General features: G+C 40.1%; 1 protein-coding gene and 1 long non-coding RNA gene across 3 annotated transcripts in view; one reads left to right on the top strand and one right to left on the bottom strand.

Annotated features, from left to right (window-relative positions):
• LOC102926914 (uncharacterized) overlaps positions 1-19,412 on the top strand; it is a 150,581-nt gene extending 131,169 nt beyond the window's left edge. The window contains exons 2-4 of one of the 2 annotated variants that reach the window (XM_076558998.1): positions 15,557-15,683; positions 15,892-15,952; positions 16,494-19,412. In XM_076558998.1, the coding sequence (XP_076415113.1) occupies positions 15,557-15,683; positions 15,892-15,952; positions 16,494-18,969 (2,664 nt within the window). In that variant the 3' untranslated portion in view covers positions 18,970-19,412. Of the gene's footprint in view, positions 1-15,556; positions 15,684-15,891; positions 16,093-16,493 lie in introns of those variants that run through there. The other variant, XM_076558999.1, reaches the window with a different exon arrangement.
• Positions 15,481-23,112, bottom strand: LOC143270161 (uncharacterized). Its single transcript, XR_013047139.1, has 3 exons — positions 23,088-23,112; positions 19,725-19,850; positions 15,481-15,756 (listed from the first exon to the last, which is right to left on the bottom strand). It is a non-coding gene; the product is annotated as an uncharacterized LOC143270161 (long non-coding RNA).
• Between the last annotated feature and the right edge of the window lie 2,024 nt (positions 23,113-25,136).

Here is a 25,136-nt window from a genome sequence, read left to right as displayed (position 1 = left end):
TTTTTTATGCCAATACCAAGCTGTTTTTAACTACTGTAGCTCTATAGTCGAGCTTGAGGTCAGGGATGGTGATCCCTCCAGAAGTTGCCTTGTACAGGATTGTTTTAGCTATCCTAGGTTTTCTGTTTTTCCATATGAAGCTGAGTATTGTTCTTATGAGGTCTGTGAAAAATTGTTTTGGGATTTTGATGGGGATTGCATTGAATCTGTAGATTGCTTCTGGTAAGATTGCCATTTTTACCGTGTTAATCCTACCTATCCAAGAGCATGGGAGAGCTTTCCACTTTCTGATATCTTCTTCAGTTTCTTTTTTCAGAGACCGAAAGTTCTTGTCATACAGGTCTTTCACTTGCTTAATTAGAGTTACCCCATGTTATTTTACATAATTTGTGGCTATTGTAAAGGGTGAGGTTTCTCTGATTTTTTTTCTCAGCCCATTTATCATTTGTGTGCAGGAGAGCTACTGATTTTTTTGAGTTAATCTTGTATTCTGCCACATTACTGAAGGTGTTTTTCAGCTGTAGGGGTTCCCTGGTAGAATTTTTCTGATCACTTATGTATACTATCATATTATCTGCCAATATCGAAAGTTTGACTTCTTCCTTTCCACTTTGTATCCTCTTTATCTCCTTTTGTTGTCCTGTTGCTCTAGCTAGAACTAGGTTCTGGTGGTGCACTAGGAGCACTGGCGCTTACCCTTCTCTTTCTCCAATAGATGCAGGAGGTGTCTGTGTCTGAGGCAGCTGCTCTTGGTCCAGTCTGTACTTGCTGTGTCTGTGTCTCAGGGGGCTCCTCATGGTCCAATCGGAGCTCTTGGTCTAACTGGAGCTGGCAGATTCTGTGTCTCAGGAAGCCACTGAGGTCTCAGGGGGATAGGTGGGTTTAGGGTAGGGAGTGGGTCTTGTAGATTACAGGGTTCAATGAGACGTGTTGGTGGGATAGCCTGCCTGCAGGAATCTTCCGTGCTAGCCTGCAACTGGGGAAGCCATGGGTGGGGGTGGGGGCACACTCACCTCTTGGTTCAGTCAGAGCTGGTGGATTCTCTAATAATGTTTCTTTTACAAATGTATTTGGGGCATATATGTTCTGAATTGAGACTTCATCTTGATGGCTTTTTCCTGGGATGAATATGAAATTTCCTTCTCCATCTTTTTTGATTAATTTTAGTTTGAAGTCTATTTTGTTAGATATTAGAGTAGTTACACCAGCTTGTTTCTTAAGTCCATTTGATTGGAAAATCTTTTCCTAACCCTTTACTTTGAGGTGATGTCTGTCTTTGAGGTTGAGACGTGTTTCTTGTATGTAGATCCTGTTTTCGTACCCATTCTGTTAGCCTGTGTCTTTTTATAGGCGAATTGAGTCCATTGACATTTAGAGATATTAATCACCAGTGATTATTAATTCTTGTTATTTTTGGTTTTATTGTTGTTGGTAGTGTATGTGCTTATCTCCTTTCTTAGGGATTTGCTGGTGTGGGGTTATCTATTGCTGGTGTTTTTGTGTGTACAGCTAACTTCCTTGAGTTGGAGTTTTTCTTATAGTACTTTCTGTAGGGCTGGATTGTAGATATGTATTGTTTAAATCTGGTTTTGTCTTGGAATATCTTGTTCTCCCCATCTATGATGATTAAAGCTTTGCTTGATATAGTAGTCTGGGCTGGCGTCTGTGGTTTCTTAGTGTCTGCATTACATCTGTCCACGTAAATTGTTTGATCCACACTGCCCAGTTACAGTAATGTGTTACTTGGGATCTATGAAATAGCATCTTTTAAAGATTTTTATAGGCCGGACGGTGGTGGCGCATGCCTTTAATCCCAGCACTCGGGAAGCAAAGGCAGGCGGATCTCTGTGAGTTCAAGGCCAGCCTGGTCTCCAAAACGAGTTCCAGGAAAGGCGCAAAGCTACACAGAGAAACCCTGTCTTGAAAAATCAAAAAAAAAAAAAAAAAAAAAGAAAAAAGATTTTTATAAAAATAATCCAGTGTATTGCCTAAAGTTACCTCTTAAAATCCTATAGAGATTGTCTTTAATGCTTTTATAGATGGCATATGTAAAAACGACCATGGAAATAGAAGCTGGTTATAGAATTGCTCAATTGTTATTACTCCCATATTTAAAAGGCAAAGCAGCTCTAGTGAGTAGGACAGGAGGTTTTGGAAATACTGGGGAAAAGGTATTTTGGCAAATGATCGTTAATGATGAACGGCCTAAATTAAACATAAAATTAAATGGGATTGAGATTGAAGGATTATTGGATTCTGATACTGATGTATCTATAATTTCACAAGAATCCTGGGATCCCAACGGGCCTTTATAAGAAGTCTCCCCTCAATTTGTAGGCATGGCATAGTTGGCATAACTTTATCTCAAGTAAAACAAGAATGTAGAATGGATTAAATGTATAGGGCTGGAGGGACAGGAAGGGATATCAAAGCCTGATGTGGCTGATAAAGCCATGAATTTATGGGGGAGAGATTTGTTACAACAATGGTGGAGCTCAAATTAATATTACTATAATTTCAGAAACAGCTCATAAATTGACGTTTAAATTGAGTTATATATGGATGATATTTAATTGGCTGCTTCAGATACAGATATCTTAGAAAAAATGTTTAATATGGTACAGAAAATTTTACCCTATAGAGGATTACAAATTTTTTTTCCTGAAAAATACAAAGACTGGATTCTCATAGGTATTTATGCTAGAAATTCAGTAAACAGAGAATTCAGCCACAAAAAGTGCAGATTAGGAGAGATTGACTGCAAACTCTTAATAATTTTCAAAAATTATTGGTTGATATTAATTGGTTGAGGCTTATAATTGGATTGTGTACCCCAGAATTAACTAATTTGTTTCAAATTTTGCAAGATGACTCAGATTTAAACAGACCAAGACAGTTAACAGCTGAGGCTGAAAAAGAATTAGAACAAAAATTACAAAATGCCTATGTGGATAGATTAAACCTCACAAAGAGGTGTGTTTTAGTAATTTTACCTTCAAATCATTCCAGTACTGGACTCATTATGCAGAGAGAGGATTATATTTTAGAGTGGATCTTCTTAGCTCACAAACAGTAAAAAAAAATTAAAAACTTGTGTAGAAAAAGTTTCTGAACTAATCATAAAGGGAAAGTTAAGACTGTCAATTGTCGGGTATAGATCCAGTTGAGATTGTGGTACCCTATACCAATGTTGAAATTAGGCAATTGTGGGAGATTGATGATTGGCAAAGAGCTTGTAGCAATTTCTTAGAAGAAATTAACAAATATGCAAAAAGTAAGTGAATTCAGTTTATGAAAAGAACTGAATGGATTCGTCCCCACATAATAAAAAGGGCACCTATTTCTGGGGCTCTTACATTCTATACTGATGCAAATAAACCAGGAATGTCTGGTAAAGAGGCAGCAAATATCAGTAAAATTGTTCAAAGTCCATATGATGCAGTTCAAAAATCAGCTGTATGCCATTCTGATGGTTTTGTTAGACTTTAAGGAACCTCTTAACATAATTATTGATTTACAGTATGGTAAAAGGGTTGTATTGCATATAGAGACTGCTGAATTAATTTCTGATAATTCAGAATTAACTTTATTATTTGTACAACTACAACAGACAATCCAAGGAAGTGATTGCCCACTGTACATTACCCATATTCGATCTTATACTGGGTTGCCTGGGCCATTAGCAGCAGGAAATGTGGAAATTGATCAATTATTGATAGGGTCTGTGTTAGAAGCCTCAGAATTCCATAAGAAACACCATGTTAATAGTAGAGGCTTAAAGAAAAAATTTTCTATTACTTGGAAACAAGCTAAGGAAATTATAAAATACTGTCCTGCTTTTTGTTTTTATAATCAAGTTCCTTTACCTGCAGGAACTCATCCTAAAGGTACACAAAGGAATGAAATGTGGCAAATGGATGTATTTCATTTAGTAGATTTTGGAAAATTAAAATATGTTCATCATACCATTGACACTTATTCTGGATTCCAGTGGGCATCTGCCTTAAGTTCTGAAAAGGCAGATTCTATAATTACACGTTTATTAGAAACAATAGCTGTAATGGGCATACCAGTACAAATTAAGACTGATAATGCACCAGCTTATGTCTCCAGTAAACTGAAACTTTTTTTTTTTCACATGTTACAACATAAAACATGTTACTGAAAACCATACTGTAACATCTGTGGTTACAATCCTACAGGACAAGCAGTTGTTGAGATATCTAACCTCACCCTAAAGAGATGCTTGCTAAACAGAAGAGGACCCCCAGAGATAGACTGCATAATGACATATTAACCTTAAATTTTCTAAATGTTAATGAAACAGAGACAACAGCAGCAGAAAGGCATTGGACTGTAGTAAAAACTGCTGATTTAAATCAGCCTGTGTACTACAAGGATGCCATGACTTCTGCTTGGAAAAAGGGGGAGGTGTTACGATGGGGCTGGGGTTATGCTTATTTTTCCACAGGAGGTAATAAATTGTGGATTCCATCAAAATTGATAAAAACCCACCATGAGCAAAAGACATCTCCAAGATGCTGTAGATGCAGGGATGCCTCTGTCAAAATCCAGACACAGGATACCTTTGCAACAAACAACTAATCCTCCCACCTGTATATAGCTTAAGAGTTTGTGTGACAAAGGAGAGATGATACTTTGCATGACTCACAAGCCTCTGAATGCTACAAACTTATTTCTTGCCATACTTTATGTGGTAATGGTACAAGTAAAAGGGATGGGTCATAATTACCTGGCATTTATCCCCATTCCTCCAATTAACTTAGCAGTAAGTTGGGGAGATATGAATATTCCTGTAATGGTTAATGAATCTTCTTGGCTACCTGGTCCTTATGATAACCAAGGTCCTGCTCAGCCAATGGAGGAGGGTAAAGTAATTGACAATTACACTGAGGAGTTCCTATTTGCATGGGAAATGGAATTCAGTGCCTAAATATAACCTCTCAAGTATGGCTGTTCATAGTCAATACTACCTAAGATTATCATAATAAGTTTTATAAGCTTCATGCATCTGGTTTTAAAGGACAGGAGATTAATGCTACTAGTCCCATAAATCTACCATTCTGTGAGATGAGGTTTTCCAACAAGGAATCTTGACTGGATACATTGGCAACAGTGTAAGAGTGAGAAACCTTGAGTGCTCATTAATATCTCCAATGGAGAAGTCATTGATTGGAGCCCTTACAGCTCCCCTCAAGGGAGTTCCCCTCACTCAGAGTTAAGGTAGAAATGGTATAATTTAAATGGAACTGTGAAAATTAGTGCTTCTATTAATGAACCTATTCGGTGGCATGGAGTTAGAATGGCAAATTCTTTCCTGCAATTTGGCAAGTCACTTCAGACTAACTTTTGGAAATTGGCAAGTGCCTTCCATGCTCTTAAGGTGTGGGAAAGAAAATTAAACATCAAGGATGATAAATACACTCTGTCTTTTAGACTAAAAGTGATCCTTTTATACCATTACCTTACTTGCTACTGAAAAGGCCTGTACAATGGCTCTCTAATAATTATAGCATCACTTGTGAATGCTATATCCTTCATATCTGTGTTAATTCTTGTATATTTTTAAATTTGACCTTTCAAAGTTTATATATACTGACAGCAAGGCCTGGATACCAGTAAAATTGTCAAGGCCATGTCAAGGCCATGTCAAGGCCAAGACTCTACTGTGATAATCCTGGTACAGAAGCTCACTGAAAGAATATTAAAAAGAACATGTCAAATGCTTGGACTGGTCATTGCAGTTAATATGGGAATCATTGCATTGACAGCTACAGCAGCAACAGTGGAGTGGCACTTCATAAGAAATCCAGACCACTGAATTTGCTAGAGATTGGAATAAACATTCAGAAGTGTTGCTTGGATTCTAACGGCTCCCTCAGGGGAGGGGTGAGAAGGTAAGAAGGCTCAGCATCAACAGCATAGACACTGGGCGTCCATTGAAGGCAACTAATGGACTCATTTATTCAATAACTAGGAAGGCCTTATATACCCTCCTCCCAGCACCCAGTCTGTATGGTCGTCCCTCATTGACTGGGCATGATTAGAAACTCTGATATCAATTAGGAACTCTGATAACTCCTGTTGCTAGGCCAGGTTGGCTCATAAGGAGTATGTTATCTGCATGCCTTGGCAAGGGGTCTGAGCCAATTTCCTCGACCCTATGGGCCTGTCCTACTACATATCTACCCTTTTATTACATGGGCACTCAGCAGGAGTCAGAGTTCTTTTCTCCAGCCTTATTGACCCAGCCTCAGGGGGGGGGCTCAGCAACTGGACTGTGCCTGACTTAGGTTGGCTCCCCAAACAAGCTCTTAATCATCTTTGACTGCCAACCCTCGAAGAGCATCCATCCCTGGGGATTCACCCTGGGTGGGGAGTTTCAGGTAGTAGCTTTTTGAATTTCAGAAAGCCAGACATGCATAACCTCCTGTGGAGGGCTATGAGTTGGATGTTTAAGAGCTATTAACACCTATAGAGTCACCTTTGTGGCCACCTGTTGTTGTTGGAAGTGCTGTAGGAGACATGTAAAAAGTAGAAAGATCAAAAGCACCGCCCCACCAATCAAAACATAAGTGAAATCCAGGAGGGATCAAACATCCTCTTTATATCATGCCAAACCTTTTAAAAAATAAAGAGTCAAAGTCCATAACCTGCACTCTTGCTGGAAAATTTCATGTTAGCTGTAATGGATAATATAGAAACTTAGCTGACCATGGGCCCTTAATATATTTAGCTAGCTCCTGGCCTGCTAAACTAATTAATGTTCCTCATCTCAAAAGGCATCATACATATTGGTGCAGTGGCACTCTGAGGTAACACACAACCATACCCTCTCCCACGGGTTAGCAGGGGGCTGCAAGCTGCCATTGGAGGGAGATTGGATCTCTCCATCTCACCAGGAGCAGGGGCATGTTCCTTGGCAGAGACACCCAGTGCTTGTAGGCCAGGCTGAGACCCTTGTCATTAAATCTGAGAAAGTTCATATGGAAAAGGACCTCTGTTAAGACCAGATGAGGATCTCTCCTAGCCTCTGGTGAGATAGTCCTAATCAACAGCTCCTTAAGAGCTCTGTTGGTCCTCTCCACAATGGCTTGTCCCTGTGGATTATAGGGATCTTAGTGGTATGGGAAATCTTCTAGGACCCCAGAAAGTCATTAAATTGTTGAGAGGCATAAGCAGGGCTATTGTCAATCTTAAGTGCCCAAGGTACCCCCATAACTACCATGGCTGACTTAAGGGCCTTGGTAGCATTGATTGCCTTCTCCCCAGAAAGGTTGAGGACATAAACAAAGGAACAGGTATCTATTATCACATGAACATATTTAAGATTGCCAAAGAGGGAATGATGCATGACATCCATCTGCCAGATGGTGTTAGGCAACAAGCCCCAGGGATTAACCCCTGCACATTGAAGCAGTCCTAAGGGGGCAAGAGGAGCACAAGTGGCACATGTCTGGGACAAAAGTTTACATTGGAAAACAGGTAATTCTGGAAGAAGTCTGTGCAAATTCTATGGAGACAGATGGAACTGCTGGTGAAGAGACCTGGCTTGCTCTAGGAGATCCATATGATGGTGTCTATGACCTCATTTCCTTGAGACAATATTCTGGGTAATTTGGAATGAGATCTAATATGTGACAGGTACCAAGGCTCAGTCCTCTGATTTAGGACATCTTGTATGAGCAACATGGTGCTGGCAATGGGGGTCAGTGAGTCTTTGACCTGAGAAAAGGCCAGCACACGAACTGCCTGTAAAGCATATTGGCTGTCAGAAAAAAATATTAATGGGCTCTATCTGGCACTCTACTAGAACTTTGAGGAGGGCCAATAGCTCACCCAATTGAACAGGGCCAGGGTTAGGGGTAATATATGTAATGTCTTTGAAGCCCGGATGCTGGATAAGAACACCATATCTGTTTTTATTGGAATCTGAAAAGACCAGAGTGGTGTGAGGGATGGGAGTGGAGGAGGGGACTGCATAGGGCTGTATCTGCATTAGAAGTGTGGGGAGTTCTGCTAAGATCTTGTTTTTTGGCAAATGATTGTCAGTAGTTCCTGTGAATCCTGCAACCATTTCCTGGAATGAGATAGAATCTGCGCAGAGGAACTGGGTATTCTTTAAAGAAAAGGGGAAGACAAGATTATCTGGCTCTTGTCTATATGTTTTCCATGCCAGCATCTGTGCCTTATGGCCAAGTTGGAAGGACAGACCAAACTTAGAGGTGACCTTGTGCAGGTCAGAATGTGCTTGAATGTATCCATAGAAGAGGCCCAGATTGCCATAATACTCCCCCAAACCCCCTGGGTGTCCAGAGGACCATTGCCAATAAGGCCTTTGGGGATCATGGCATTGCAGGCTGGAGGTGGCTAGAATGGCCAAAACCTTTTGTAGCAACTCTTTAGCTTCTTGGGTAAGCCTGACCTTAGTGGAAGGACAGGTGAGTCCCTCCAACAATGAAAATAGATATCTCATCTCTTGGTCAGGAATGGGTAAGAAAGTTTAAAGCCAATTAACCATGCCCCATAATTGTTATAATTCTGACAGTGAGTACAGTTCCTTCAATTCCAATTTAAAGGAAAAGGGGCTGACCTGCTTAGCAATAGAAAATCCTAAAGGCAAAGCGGGGTACTATTTGGACTTTATCTGGAGCCACCATCAGATATAACAGTGCAAGATCTTCTAATACTCCCTTGGCAGTCTTTTGCAGAAAGGCTGCATCTGGGTGTGCCAAAAGGAGATCATCTGTATACTGGATCAAAAGAACATCCCTGGGGACATTAATCAAGGCTTGAGAAATGTATAATTGGCAAATCGTGGGGCTATTCTTCATTCCTTGGGGCAAAACAGTATATTGATATCTCTTAGCTGGTTTATGCATATTAGGTTCCCACACAGTAAAGGCAAAATTATCTGGATCCTGTGGCACCAGGGGAATTTGAAAAAAGCAATCCTTAATATCTAAAACTAATACATAATAAGATGAGGGGACAGCACTAGGGTGGGGGAGGCCTGGCTGTGCAGACCCCATTTCTTCCATTAGACCATTAACTACACAAAGATCCTGCAGGAGGCGATAGCATCCCTGTTTCTTGGGGATAACATGTGGGGGTATTATGTTTACTTGGAGATAGTTCAATGTGTCCCATCTCTAACTGATCTGTAACTAATTCCTTTAGGATTGACAGCTTGGGTTCAATTATAGGCCACTGTTCTACCAAAACTTCTTGATCCAAGAGCCAATGGAATGGGGCTAGGGGGCTTGATGGTGGTGAATTGCATAGGGACAGCAGTGGCAGTTAGAATTGGGGGTGCAGATCTCGTGCAGGGTCGTGGATTTCAAGACCTACCTTTTCATGGAGCTTGATGTCATCAAAAAAAAAAAAAAAAAAAAAAAAAAAAGGCCCTGTCATCTGTAGTTAGGATAACACCTATATCCTCCAAAATGTCTCTGCCCCACAGGTTCCTACATTGGAATGTACACAGGTACATTGGAAATGATAGAGTGAATGGCTCCCCAATTGCCATCAAGATCCTTCCAGTGGACTTAGAATCTTGTTGGCCTCCCACACCACTGATGGGGGGGGGGGCTGGGTTTAAACTTCAAATGAGGGAAGTGCAGTATCTCAGTCTTGGTTAAAATGGTAGCATCTTCACCCATGTCAACCAAACCCTTGAAGCTTGTCCATCAAGGTAAGATGGTTAGCATTGGTGAGTGTGGAAAAATGGTCATTGTCCAATAGATTTTTTTATTACTAGAGCCTCCTCTTACTGGTGGGGCTGAGGAATGCCCTACCTGGAGTTTAAAGGGGCCGGTGTTTCAGCAGGCTGTGATTTGCAATCCTTTGCCCAATGAAATCCTTTATTGCATCTGGAGCATCAGGTCCTTGGTTTTGCCCTGGGGCAGTCATGCCGCAAATGGCCTGGTTTGTCACATCCTCAGCAAGTTCTATCTACCTGGGGGCCCTTGGGAGTGTCATTAACATGCTGCCTGTCAGTGAGGAGAGCATCCAGGCAGGCAGTAAGAGCAGCAATGGGACTGGTGCTGGGGTCAGGATCTCTGGTGGCCTGCACCCATTTGTGTATGCCTTCATTCCTCACGGCTGCAACTGCTTTATGGGTTTGGGCATTGAGCCCCTCCCAAGTCAGTTTAGTCAGCATATCTCTAGTTGGGGCATGCATCCACTCTGCACTCTACTGCCTCATTGACATAGGCCATGTAGTCAGGGAAGAGCTCCCTGGGCTGTTGGATAAAATTGCAAAAGTAAGTTGAGGAGTTCTGGGGAGTAGAGGCTCTGAGGGCCATGAGGGCCAGGTCCAAGACCTGTTGAAAATAGGCATTCAAGCCAGTCTGTGCCTGGTGCACAGGATGGGCATATTGCCCATGCCCTTTTAGCATATTATAGGTCACTGAGACATTAAGATGTTCATCTGGGCCTGGGATTCTGCCTGATGATCATAGACTGCAGGCTCCAACACAGCTTTAAGCAAATGGTACCAATCAAAATAAGTTTGTAACTGCATGGACCATTGAGCAGTGACCTGCTGAAAGTAGGAGGAATCTGGGCCTGACTCATTGGCTGCCTTCCAGATGAGGGAGAGATCAGCTATGGGGGTGGGAATCCAAGGCTGGGCATCGGCATTTGGGCCCATATTGACTTTGAAGGCTTCCATGGGTCTATGGATTGTCAGTGATGCAGGTTTCAAGTGTTGTAAGACATCTGGCATCATGGAATAGCAGTTGCCCCTGAGGCAGGCTAGTATTGGGGTAGATTGTCCCAAGAGTACTGTGGTGGAGGGGTAGCTGCCAGCAGTGGTGGAGCAGAGGGGATAGCTGCACATGCCTTAATGACAGCTGCCTTCTCTTTGACAGATTTTGTGGGACCCAAACTGACATCTACATTATCCGTGACAAATTTCAGGGGGCTCAAACTGACAGTTACGTTCTCTTGTCAGATTTTGCAGGGCTTAAATGGACAGATTGCTTGGAGCCCAAAGTGACAGCTACATTCTCCTTGACAGATTTTGTGGGGCCTAAACTGACAGATTTTTTTCTGGCCCAAAATGTCTGTTTCCTTATCATCAGATATCATAGAGATATCTGATAGGGAAGTGGTGGGGGTGATGAAAAGATTACCCATCTTTTCAATGGGATGAAAATTTATGTCAGACCCTTATGTCCTGTGCTTAGTGGGGGACTTTTGTGGTTTTTTAGGCCATGACCTTATGTCCACATGGTGTTTCTGGATAAGGGATGGCGATTGGGAGCCGAGCCTTGGTTCCACCTCGTGGGGGGTCAGTCCTTACGTGGAGGTGCTGGCTAACCAAAACAAAAAAAAAAATGTGCCTTGCTAATGGGATGGGCAAACAAACATGACAGAGAACACAAAAGAAGGAAATAAATGGGGGTCTCAGTGTTTACTTACCAAAGGGACCAAAAGAACACAACACAGAGGCCTTCTCACCAAAACACACCATTTTGGGGGCACTGTCAAGCACTGGAGAGTGAAGAGAGGAGATGATCAGAACCTGCACTGGGAGAAACAAAGTAGCAGAAGCCCCAGTTCAAGCCCCAGTTGCTTGGATTCTAATGGCTCCCTTGGACAAGGGGGTGAGAAGTCGCGGCATCAATGGCATAGACACGGGGAGTCTATTGAAGGCAAATAATGAACTCATTTATTCAATAACAGGGAAGCCTTTATATATCCTCCTCCCAGCACCCAGTCTGTGTGGTTTTCCCTCATTGACTGGGCACGATCAGGAACCCTGACAGTGACCAGGAACTCTGACAGCTCCTGTTGCTAGGCCCTCAGGCAAACTCCAGGTTGGCTCTTAAGGAGTATGTTATATGCATGCCTTGATAACTGGTCTGAGCCAATTTCCTCCACCCTATGGGCCTGTCCTACTACACAGAAGAGCTTTGGACTGAACAAAATAAGACTGATAATGAGATAGTAAATGAATTAGCCAAGTTAAGATAAGGTGCTGTATTGTTAGGGAATCAGTTAGAAATTTTGAAGGTGCAGATAAAATGTGATTGGAATGTTCCTTCTTATTGTATCACACCTTAAGATTTAATGAAAGCCTGCCGGGCGGTGGTGGCGCACGCCTTTAATCCCAGCACTCGGGAGGCAGAGCCAGGCGGATCTCTGTGAGTTCGAGGCCAGCCTGGGCTACCAAGTGAGCTCCAGGAAAGGCGCAAAACTACGCAGAGAAACCCTGTCTCAAAAAACCAAAAAAAAAAAAAAAAAAAAAAAAAAAAAAGATTTAATGAAAGCAAATATGATTGAGATAAGGTTAGGATGCATTTGTTGGGTCACCCTAATTTTTCTCAAATGGTTTATGATTTACAGAAAGAAATTAAAGAAACTTTTGCGAAAAAGTTACCTGATACAACTGGAACAGACATTATGGAAAGTCTAGCAGATACTATAGCCTCATTCAATTCTATGAATCACTTTAATAGATTTCTTATCCTAGCAGTTGTTGCTCTTGTTCTAGCAATTGTAACTGTATTTGCTTTAAAATGTGTTTTGGTCCACTTACATAAGATTGTAAGGAGAAGATAGAAAAAAGGCTATATTTACTGTGAGGCCACATAGCTTTCAAGATAATTGATTTTTGTACATAGAAAAGGGGATCTGTGACTGCATTCCCACTGGGCTACTCCTGGCCTGGGCACCAGAGAGTGGCACCTAGCCCTAACCCATCTTTTGTTTAGCAGACACCTTTTGTTTCTCTTGTTGCCTATGAGAATCTTGTCTCAGAGTCTCCCAAGGATACAAAGGCCTATGTAAAACTTGGCTCAGGAAACCTGGAGAACCATGGTACTTGATGAATCGAGGAATTTGCGCTTGGCTTTGTATCTTTGGGAGCTTCTTTCAGGTTGTTTTGAACATATGGAAATCAAATGGCTAAACTGTAAATATAGAGAAAAATAAAAATGCCCTGGGCAAAGGGAAAGTGCTTCATTCCTTAGATGCTGGATTCCCCCTGTAGCCGAGAAAGGCTAAATTCTTTCTTAAGGTGCCTCTGAGTCTTCTTTCCATAGTTTCAACTGAACCCATACACCCGTGCCGTGATGATTTGAGACATAAATGCTAGTTGAGATTTCATTTTTGAGAAATTATAAATACATCAGTGTTAGTCTCTACTAGGCCTGAAATCTCAGTGCCATTTATTTATAATTTTAGCTTTGGCTTTTCATCATTAATAACAATTTGTGAAAATACTTTCTTTCCAGTACTTTTAAAACCTCCTGTTCTATACACTGGAGCTGCTTTACCTTTAAGATACAGAAGCAATAGTAATTGAGCAATTCTATCACCAGATTCTATTTCCATAGTCTTTTTTTTTTCATGTAAGTCATAATTTTAATTTCTCCCTGGTAATTTTCATCTATAATTCCTGGTTGAAAAAATAAATCCTTAAGATATTAAACTACTTTTTCCCATAATAATTCCAGTTGTCTCTGGGGGAAAAAGAGCATATACTCCAGTGGTTATTTTGTAACAAGCAATTTGTGGAGATAATGTTAAATGTTTACCCACTAAATCCAAAGCAGCACTTCCTGAGGTAGCATACATTAAATCTCCAATACTGAGCCTAATTTCCCTGGTTGCTCTATTGATGAGCCATATCATTGCTGACATATGTTGAGCCATATATTGCTGGCTCATGTTGTTTATTCCTGGGCCCCAGGCTAAGCCCTTTATCTGGTTTCCCAATGGTAAAAGATTGCTATGTACATTTCTGACTGATCTACGAATATTAGTCCAATGATTGCCTGTTTCACACCTCTTACAAACTTTCCAAAGTTAAGAACCTTTTCCTTGATTACGTTGAAGGGAAACATTTCCTTTTGAAATTCTTGCTGACAATCCTTCTTTAAATGCCCCATTTTCCCACTGTGAGATCAAAGTCTTTTAGCCAAGGCCTGCCCAATAATATTGGCATTGCAAGTAGTTGATCTAATATCAGCAGTGGCCTTAATCTAATCTTCTAGAAGAGCTCCCTGAGCTTTCAAAGGCCTTATTTATGGCTCTCTCACATTCTGTATTTGCATTTTCAAAAGCCAAAGACTCAGCCAAAACCTTTCTAACATCAGGATTAGCCACTGCTCTATGCACTGCCAAGGTTATTTTTTGTAAAAAACAAAAACAAAAACAAAAAAACCGTGTAAGCTTCTCTTGAACTTTGTGTAAATTTTGTAAATGAGGTAGTTCTTCTCCCTGGCTCTTCAGCCCTATCCCAAGCCCTTAAAGCTGTTAGAGGACATTGTACAATAGTTGCATCATCAAACAGTACTTGTCTTTGTAAGTCAACATCCTGGCCCTCACTCAACAATTGGTCCTTCAGTTTATTTCCTCCTCTAGCCTGATTATGCTGTTCTATGACTGTTGTTGCTGTTTTGCATCAGGTGAGTCATTGTAATTGAGGACCAGCGTCCAGTATAGCATTCATGTGGTCCTTTCAATCTTGTGCAGTAATTCTATTCCGTATGGCTCAGTTACTTAAAACTGTCTTATTTGAGGTGAATGTGTTTGGGGAGTGGGGTGGAGCTTGTAGATTACAGGGTCCAATGGTGGATGATGATAGTCTGGCCTGTCTACAGGGGTCCTACCTCCTGGCCTGAAACTGAGGCTGCAGTGGGTGGTGGTAAGGAAGTGCGTGGTTGTGCCTCTGGGCCCAAAGCCTAGAGGCTGGGGTGATTGCCTAGGAGAACAAAGACTTACCTCTTAGTCCAATGGGTGCTGGTGGACTCTGTCTCAGGGTGCAGCTATGGTCTCGAAGGATGTGTGGGTTTGGGGGTGGTGGGGCTTGTAGGTTACAAGGTTTGGATGGGCATGGTGGTAATCCAGCCTGGCTGCAGGAGGCTTGCCTATTGCCCTGAAACAGGCTGTAATGGGTGGTGGTGTGGGGGCACAGGGTTGTGCTCCTGGGCCCAAAGCCTAGAGTAAGCAGCTGGGGTCCTAGAGGGTGATGCTGGTCTTTTCTTAATCTTGCTTTATTCTTAATCATTTTTATTTGTTATTTATTCTTAATCATTCTATTTATTTGTTTGTTTGTTAGACACAGGGTCTCACTGTGTAGCTCTGCCTGTCTTTTAAATCTCTACGTAGATCAGACTGGCTTCAAAATCACAGAGATTCACCTGTCTCTGCCTCTTGAGTTTTGGAATTAAATGTGTATACCACCATGCCTATCTTGTTCATTCTTTTTGAAGTTAAGAATTTTGATACAGTTTTACTGATGAATACTCAGTAGTGTTGCTGTGTTTGCATGTCTATCTATATATCTGTAGTAGTCATTTCTCTTGCAATGCCATGTACTGTTGTGGGCACAGAATCTAGAGGTGTGATCTTCCTTTTCTGTTTCCTTCTAAAATGACTTGGTGACTGCATTTGAAATTCTGTGACATGGAATAAATATATGGAGCCAACAGAATCATGTAAATGTACTTTCAATGAAATGTATTTTTACACTTCAGTCAGACTCACCATTTCTATTACATACATATGTGGGATACTTTAGGATACAGTGACCTTTGAGGATGTGCATGTGAACTTCACCCATGAAGAGTGGGCTTTGCTGGAACCTTGCCAGAAGAGTCTCTACGAAGATGTGATGCTGGAAACCTGCAGGAACCTCACTGCTATAGGTAGGAATGCTAGTTTTTTTTTGGTCACTTTTTCCAAGAAGGGGACAAGCATTTCTTGATCCTTGATGCTTTCCTGTGATTTCAGTTGTGATAAAGGAAGAACGTGGTGAATAAGTCAGGCATGGTTCTCAGGTTCAACAAAGATAGTGACTTAAAATTTGTATAATTTCCTATAATATATCATACATTTTGTGGTACTGTATTTTAGGCTACAAATGGGAAGACCAGAATATTGAAGAACATTATCAAAGTTCTAGAAGACATGAAAGGTAATTTACATATGCGAGATGATCCATATGCATCTCTGAAGAAATTTCAGTGTGCCCTGAAGCTTTAAGAAAAGACAACACTGTAAGCACAGCTTTATGATGACTATTAATTCTCACAAACCAATGCACCTCAATGTCAGGTAGGTGATCCATGTTTCCAAGGCATTCTTGTAAGAAAGAAGACAATAAAACAATGTGTTAACACATGGCACTATTTTAATCATAGCCCCGTGAGATTCATTTTGTAGAACTGTCTATCCCTTTCATACCATTTAAGTATCATATAGGCATACACATTGATCAGGGGGCTCAATGTATGTCCAAGGCCTTTTGTAAGCAAATAGTCCATAGTAAAGCTAGTGTTGCTCATATACTTATAGAAACTTACAATAGTTTATTGAGAGGGGCAGTTTATGAGAGCCAAGAAGGTTGTCATGGTGGAGATACTTTAATCTCTATACCACATCTCTATGAGGAACAAAAAATTAGATTGTGTGAATGCAATGTGAAAACCTTTTCTTTGTTATTCTTCCTTTGATAGGTATCTCATCTGTCCTTCTGGCTACAAACCATTTGAACATAAGGGATATGGGAAGAAGCAATGTACCTCTCTCTCTCCTACAACAGTTAGAAGATATGTTGGAGTGCCCACTATGAGTAGACTTGGTGAATGTGATATAAGTTTACAATTAATTGGTTTTCCAACTACACTGGGAATATATCAACAAACTCACACTGGAAAAAAGCCTTATGATTACAAGGAATGTGGGAATTCTCCTGTCTGTACTGGTTCACTTTGCAAATGTAGTGTGACCCAAAGTATAGAAAAATGTTATGCATGCAATCAGTGTGGTAAAACTCTGAGTTCTTCCAGTTGTGTTCAAAGATGTTATAAAACTCATATGGGAAGAGGAAGTGATAAATATGAACCATCTACTATAGACTTGAACCATCATTGGTATCTTCAGACAGACAAAAGAACCCATAATGAAGAGGATCTTTATGAATATAATCAACATGATAAAGACTTTAGATCTGATTCCTCTTTACAATTACACCAAAGAACTCATTTGGAAGTAGAATCCTATAAATATAATCAAGATGCAAAAGACTTTGAACATTACAGTTGCTTTCAAGTACATAGAATACATACTGATGAGCAACCATGTGAATGCAATCAATGTGGTAAAGCCTTTGCCAGTTGCCATAATCTTAAAATACCTGAAAGAATCCTTACTGGAGAGAAACCCTATGTATGTAATCAATGTGGTAAAACTTTTGTAAGTCGCCATAATCTTAAAATACATGAAAGAATTCATACTGGAGAGAAACCCTATGTATGTAATCAGTGTGGCAAAGCCTTTGTATATTTAACTAGTCTTCGAAATCATGAAAAAACACATACTGGGGAGAAACCCTATGTATGTAATCAATGTGGTAAAGCCTTTGGCTGTCGCAGTAATCTTCAAATACATGAAAGTACTCATACAGATGTGAAACCCTACAGATGTAATCAGTGTGGTAAAGCCTTTGCACATATCATTTATCTTCAAAGGCATGAAAGAAGTCATACTGGAGACAAACCATTTGAATGTAATCAATGTGGGAAGGGCTTTACACAATTTAGTCATCTTCAAAAACATTTCAAAATTCATAGTGGAGAGAAACCCTATGAATGCAGTCAATGTGGTAAAGCCTTTGGAAGTCGCAGTAATCTTCAAACACATGAAAGAATTCATACTGGAGACAAGCCCTTTGTGTGTAATCAGTGTGATAAAGCCTTTGTAAGTCGCCGTAATCTTCAAATACATGAAAGAACTCATACAGGAGAGAAACCTTATGAATGTAATCAGTGTGGTAAAGCCTTTGCACATTTCACTAGTTTTCGAAATCATGAAAAAATTCATACTGGAGAGAAACCCCATGTATGTAATCAGTGTGGTAAAGCCTTTGCATGCCGCAGTAATCTTCAAATACATGAAAGTACTCATACAGATGTGAAACCCTACAGATGTAATCAATGTGGTAAAACCTTTGCACATATCATTTATCTTCAAAGGCATGAAAGAAGTCATACTGGAGACAAACCATTTGAATGTAATCAATGTGGGAAGGGCTTTACACAATTTAGTCATCTTCAAAAACATTTCAAAATTCATAGTGGAGAGAAACTATATGAATGTAATAAATGTGATAAAGCCTTTGGAAGTCACAGTAAACTTCAAGCACACGAAAGAATTCATACTGGAGAGAAGACCCATGTATGTAATCAATGTGGTAAAGCCTTTGTAAGTCGCCGTAATCTTCAAATACATGAAAGAATTCATACTGGAGAAAAACCCTATATATGTGATCAATGTGGTAAAGCCTTTGCACATTTCACTAGTTTTCGAAATCATGAAAAAATTCATACTGGGGAGAAACCCCATGTATGTAATCAGTGTGGTAAAGCCTTTGCCTGTCGCAGTAATCTTCAAATACATGAAAGTACTCATACAGATGTGAAACCCTACAGATGTAATCAATGTGGTAAAGCCTTTGCACATATCATTTATCTTCAAAGGCATGAAAGAAGTCATACTGGAGACAAACCATTTGAATGTAATCAATGTGGGAAAAGCTTTACCCATTTCAGTCGTCTTCAAAAACATTTCAAAATTCATAGTGGAGAGAAACCCTATGAATGCAGTCAATGTGGTAAAGCCTTTGGAAGTCGCAGTAATCTTCAAACACATGAAAGAATTCATACTGGAGAGAAACCTTATGTATGTAATCAATGTGGTAAAGCCTTTGTAAGTCGCCGTAATCTTCAAACACATGAAAGGAGTCATACCGGAGAGAAACCCTATTTATGTAATCAATGTGGTAAAGCCTTTGTAAGTCGCAGTAATCTCAAAATACATGAAAGCACTCATACAGGAGTGAAACCCTATGGATGTAATCAATGTGGTAAAGCCTTTGCACACATCATTTATCTTCAAAGGCATGAAAGGAGTCATACTAGAGACAAATTATGAATGTATTCAATGTGACTTGCCTTTGCAAGTCACAAAAGCCTTCAAAAACATGAAAGGTGTCATACTGGAGAAAAACCCAATGAATGTAATTGATGCAGTAAAACTTTGCAGGTCATTGTAATCTTCACACATCAAAGAAATAATAGTGAAGAGAAAACCTATAAATATCAATGTGATAATGCCTCTTTATGTTACAGTCATTTTCAAAGGCACAACAGGGTTACTCTTGGAGAGAAACATCATGAATCTAGTAAATTAAGTAAAGCTTCACACACCACATACATTGTTCTCACTGAGCTGTCTCACTGGTGCTCAAGATTTGTAGAAGCATTCTATTAGTCAAATATTGTCTTTTTTCAGATTGTAAACAAATTGTCATCCAAGGATAGAGGAGTACAGAATAATTGCTGTTATTGAATAATAAAACTTATTTGAAGTGTCAACTTCACTTCTTTACAAATGAAAATAGTATTTATCCTGCCATCCAGTTTTTTAATTGTGTTAGTTTATTCTAAGGGCTAAATGCTTGTTCCTAACACTTGCTCAGATACACAAATGAATGGCAGAGAATTGTCTCAGTGTGTGGAGGTTGTTGCTGCTAAGACTGATGACCTGAGTTCAGTCTCTGGGATATACACATTATTCATACCAGTTTTTCTCTGATTACTACACTTGGGCTGGGACATATGCACAACACACACCCACACACATCAATATTTTTGAAACTGAAATAAGAAATTAGTGAGATCACTCACCTGCTTAAGGCATTTGCTCCCAAACTTGACTACCTCAGTTTGATCTCTAGTAGTGACATAGTGGAAGTAGAGAATACACACTTGTAAGTTGTCTGTTGCCTGGCACATGCACAACATGGCACAATACTGGTAAAAGTTTCAAAAGAGATGAAATTAACAAGCAAAGAAAATAACCAAAATATTGAGAACACAAATACATTGTAGCATTGCATGACATGTCACTGTTTAATATAATAATGATAGTTTCTGTTTACATCTTACATTATTTGTCTCTGAGTAAAAGATAGGTCATTTTATAAACATATTTGAACTGGGTGTAGTGGTGCATTTTGGAGACAGGCAAATGGATCTTGCTGAGTTTGAGGCTATCGTGGTCCACATAATGAGATCCTGGATACTCATGGCCATATATTGAGATCCTGTCTCAAAAAACACAAAAGAAAATTTAAGTAACTGTAACATATCACATTATAGAATTTTCCTAACTTAATCTGGCTTCATCTCTACTCAACTTAACCCTTCATTGTCTTCACTCACATCAAGAGAACTATATTAAGAATGACTATAAGAAGCAATGTGCAGAGTCCATTCTCAGAAATAAAACCCAATGAGTCCTTCAATGACCATGTAGCAGGGATTTTCATTAACTCCAAGTAAGAGAAGATAGAAGGACTCATGGGACATCTTGATCTTCTGAATTATAATGACCTATTTGGGCCATGAACAGTTGCCTCAGTACTTCTGGTATAAGGTATTCAAGCACCTTTTTGTTTCCTAGCACCCAGATCAGATGGCTCAGAACTACTTGTAATTCCAGTTCTAGGAGATCTGATGCATTCATCTGGCTTCCTTGGGTAACAAATATGCAAATGGTATAAAGATATAAACATTTTATATATTTTTATATATTGTAATTTTTTCAATTATAAAACTTGAAGAAAGTCCTTTTAAAAATATGGAGTCATACACACACACACACTCACACACACATATCTATGTATGTATAGTTCAGATACATCTGTGAGAGAAACTACATATTGTAAAAAGGGCCTTCATTTTTTTCTTTTTTTACAAGTTTAAATAAAAATTTAACTTATGTATATTGTCGGAACATGGTCCTGGAACTGAATCATGTGAGATTTCTGAATGCTTGTGAGAATACTCCTAATAATAAAAGAAATGAGTCTTGTGACTTCAGTTTCCTCAAATCACAAAATTGTTCTTGAAACTGTTTTTGTGCTCATATCAAGTGTGGCAGATAAGAGTGAGTTTACTTCAGATTACTAATTATTGCTTGCTGTTGTTATTCAATTAAATGTTTAAACTATTCTTTATATGCCTGTATGGAAAAACATGTTTTCCATGTCTGGCTTGTCCTTATCATTGTATACAGCTGAAGTTATGAGAACCTTATTCATATGGCCTTCTTCAGCCTTAAATAGGGGGATGTCTTTTTGTATGCTGTGAAAATATGTTGCTCTGATTGATTGATCAATAAAGCTGTTTGTCCAATGGTGAGGCAGAATAGGATTAGGCAGGACATTCTAACTAGAGAGGAGGAAGGAGAAAGGCAGAACAGTCTTGCTGTCAGCCACCGCCATGAGAAGCAAGATGTAAAGATACCGGCAAGCTATGAGCCATGTGGCAAAGTATAGATTTATAGAAATGGGTTAATGTAAGATGTAAGATATAGCTAGTGAGAAGCCTGAGCCAATAGGCCATACAGTTCATAATTAATATAAGCCTCTGTGTGTTTACTTGGGTCTGAGCAGCTGCAAGACTGTGAGGACGTGGGAGCCAGCTGGGCACAGGAAAACTTTCAGTTACAAGTATGAAGTGTGTTGTCTATGGTGTGAGACTTTTGTCTGCCTCAATTATCAGCTCCATTCTTCCAGATCCCCTCTAGAATGGTGATGAGTTACACCTGATCAGGGGCCAGGTCAGCTGCAACAGAAGAGAGTGGGGACCCTCAGAAGGAAGTGACAATAATGGGGCAGAAACCAGGGAAGACTTATTTTCTCAAGCTTGTGAATCATTTCTTTTAATGTGCATTGAAGTTTTGCCATGGGTGTCAGGTCCCCTGGAACTGGGGTTACAGTTGTGAGCTGCCACATGGCTATTGGGAATCAAACCTGGGTCCTCTGCAAGAGCAGTCAGTGGTCTTAACCACTGAGCCATCTTTCTAGCCCCTGACTTTGCCAAGCTTGTGCATCATTTTTTAAAGAAAAGAGCAGCATAAGCATCAAAACCATAGCTATGATTAAAACTTGCTTGCAAGTTGCTTATGATTATAATCCCTGGTTTCCAGAAGGAATTTTAGATGAAGTATGGGACAGAGTCAGAAATAATATTGAAAAAGAAATATGAACTAAGTGAAAAGCCTTCTTTCAGGCTTCTATTGTTTAATATGTATGATATCGTCTTAGTCACCCCCAAAGAGGAAGAGCTGCAGTCTATATATGACATGACTCAGGATATGCTACATAAAAATGGGCTCATTATTACACTGAAAATGTTGAAAGATTAGATAATGTGCAATATTTGGGACAACTGGTTACTAGAATGACTTAAACCACAAAAAAATGTCCATAGACAATACAATTTAAAAACAGTTAACCTTCAGAAATTATTAGTGGTATTTAACTGGATACATCCTACTTTAGGAATGCCCAGTTATGCACTAACAATGCTGTTTAAACCCTAGAAGGTTTCCTTGCACAGTGCTCTTCACATATTATCTGTGAGGCAAGAAAACAACTACAGCTATTTGAATCCAAAGTTGAAGAGGTATTTTTGTGTTAGGATTTTTGCTGCCTTTAAACTTACTTATTTTCCCCACTAACTTGTCTCCTATTGGTATTAGAGCACCAGAGGATAAACCTCTGTAATGGAAATATTTATACTAAATTGGTCAGAAAATATTAAGTGCTCTCCTTACTCTTCTTGCTGTGTTATATTACCCATAACAATCAGTGTTTAAGAGTGTTATACAGAGATCACTCCAGCCTCTAGGCTTTGGGCCCAGGGGCACAACCCTGCACCCCACACTACCACCCATTGCAGACCTAATCTCAGGCCAGCTGGCAGTTTTGCAGACAGGCCAGAGTACCCCCCGCCCCAACCTACCCACCCTCCAAGACCAGAGCTTCTCCCTGAGACAGAGCCTGCCAGTGTCAATTAGACTGAGGTGAATCTTTGTCCTCATAGACGATCACCACATCCTCTAGGCTTTGGGCTCAGGGGTACAACCCTGTGCCCCCACACCACCAACCATTGCAGACCTAGTCTTAGGCCAGCAGGCAGGTCTCCTGCAGGCAGCCTGGACTACCAACATTCCCCACCCCACCACCTAAACCCACTCACCCTCTCAGACTGCAGCTTCTCCCTGCCAGCTCCGATTAGACTAAGAGACCCAGTTTCAGGCCAGCAGGCAGTTCTCCTATAGGCAGGCTGGACTACCACCATGATGATAGAGGCCTTCAAAGAGGAAAGGAAAAATTTCCTTACAGAAATTGAAGAACAACTGTAGCTAGAGTTATCTCCAGTCCTGCCTGGGCCCGCAGCCACTCAGAACCAAATAAACACACACAGGTTAATATTTAAAACTGCTCGACCATTAGCTCAGGCCTACCAATGCCTAGCTGTTACATATAAACTCAGCCCATTTCTGTTAATCTATATGTGGCCACATGTTCCGTGGCTTTACCTGTGTGCCTGTTACTTGCTCCCTAGATGGTGGGATGGAGTCTCCTGACTCAGCCTTCCACTTCTCAGAATTCTCTCTCTTTGTCCTGCCTATACTTCCTGTCTGGCTACTGGCCAATCAGCATTTTATTTATCAATCAGTTATAGCAACACATTCACAGGATGCAGATATCCACAGTAAACAACTAAGTGTATCAGGTTCTGCTGACTCCCTGTGTGAGGCCTTGCCTTGGAGGAAGTGGGAATGGGGGTTGGAATGGAAGGGAAGGCTGGGGGGGTGAGAGGAGGGAGGGGAGGGAATCTTTGGTTGGTATGTAAAATAAGCAGAAAATTTCTTAATAATAAAAAAAATTTAAAAAGAGTGTTATACAATTCTATGGATTTTCAGATTTTATTTGTTGATTACTATAGAAGGATATTAAATCATCCATCTGGCCAGCAATTAGATTTTCTTCTAAGAACTGAATTTGTGACTACAAAAATTGTCCACTTTCTCCCATTCCACAGGCAGAAACTTATTTTGATGGCTTATCTAATGATACAGGAGGGATTCATGGTCCTGATACCCATCAGTTTATTAATACTTCTTTTTCCTGATCTCAACAGGTAAAACTGATGTTTTGATTCATCAGTTATGGTTAATTCATTAACCCTTAATTACCGTCTCAGATTTGCTTATGTGGTTGGATGGTTTCCAGCAATAGAAACTGCTTTAGTTTTGTCTTCACATCCTGTTATGCTCCCATCACTACAGGAACGACATCAGCTTTAAATCTCTACACATCCCTTGTTTATTAACCATGCTCATGCACACTTTAACCTCCCTGTTTTTGTTGCAGAGAGAAGTAAGCAAGCTTATGCATTAACCTGCCTGATTTTTACTTCTCCAGAACAGGGGCATCAGCACCTACACACTAATACAATTGACCTCATGTATGGTGCCACAACCTGTTTAAACAAATGAGGCAAATTATGCAGGAATGTCCTATTTGTGCTCTCTTACACTGTCATGGCCATATAGCTAAATTCAGTTATTCCCAGAGTTAAAAAGACTAATGAATTAAGGCATATGGACGTCATCCACTTTCCTCTTGTGCCTTATACCTGCATACAGTTGTAACTATTTCTAAGATTCTTTGGGCAGTTCCTCAATCCTCAGAGAAGAGCTTCTGCATTTTGCTCTTCTCTTATACAAACTTTTGCTGTTGTGAGAGTGCCTACCTGTATAAAATCTAGCAGTGGACTCTTGTGTAGTACACAAATTTAAGAACTTCTGTAAAGAATGGAATGTTAATCATATTACAGGCATTCCTTATAATCTTCAAGGCCAGGATATAATTGAAAGAGCATATAGAACATTAAAACAATGATTATTTAAAAATAAAAGGGGGGGACTGGGCAGTGGTGGTGCACACCCTTTATCCCAGCACTCCGGAGGCAGAGGCAGGTGGATCTCTGTGAGTTCAAGGCCAGCATGGTCTACAGAGTAAGTTTCAGAACAACCAGAGATACACAGAGAAACCCTGTCTCAAAAAATTGGAAAAAGAAAAAGAAATAAAAATGAAAAGGGGAGCACCAAAAGGTATTCTTGCATTTATTTACTCTCAATTTTTAAAATTTGCCTGCAGCCAAAATTAACCTACATCCCGAATGAAAGGCACTGTGGATATCCTGTGTTTAAAAAATGAAAAGGGGGAGATCATGGAA

Source organism: Peromyscus maniculatus, chromosome 22 (assembly GCF_049852395.1).
Source record: "Peromyscus maniculatus bairdii isolate BWxNUB_F1_BW_parent chromosome 22, HU_Pman_BW_mat_3.1, whole genome shotgun sequence".
In the NCBI taxonomy this organism is placed as follows: Eukaryota; Metazoa; Chordata; class Mammalia; order Rodentia; family Cricetidae; genus Peromyscus; species Peromyscus maniculatus.
This window is presented reverse-complemented; position numbering and strand designations above follow the sequence as displayed.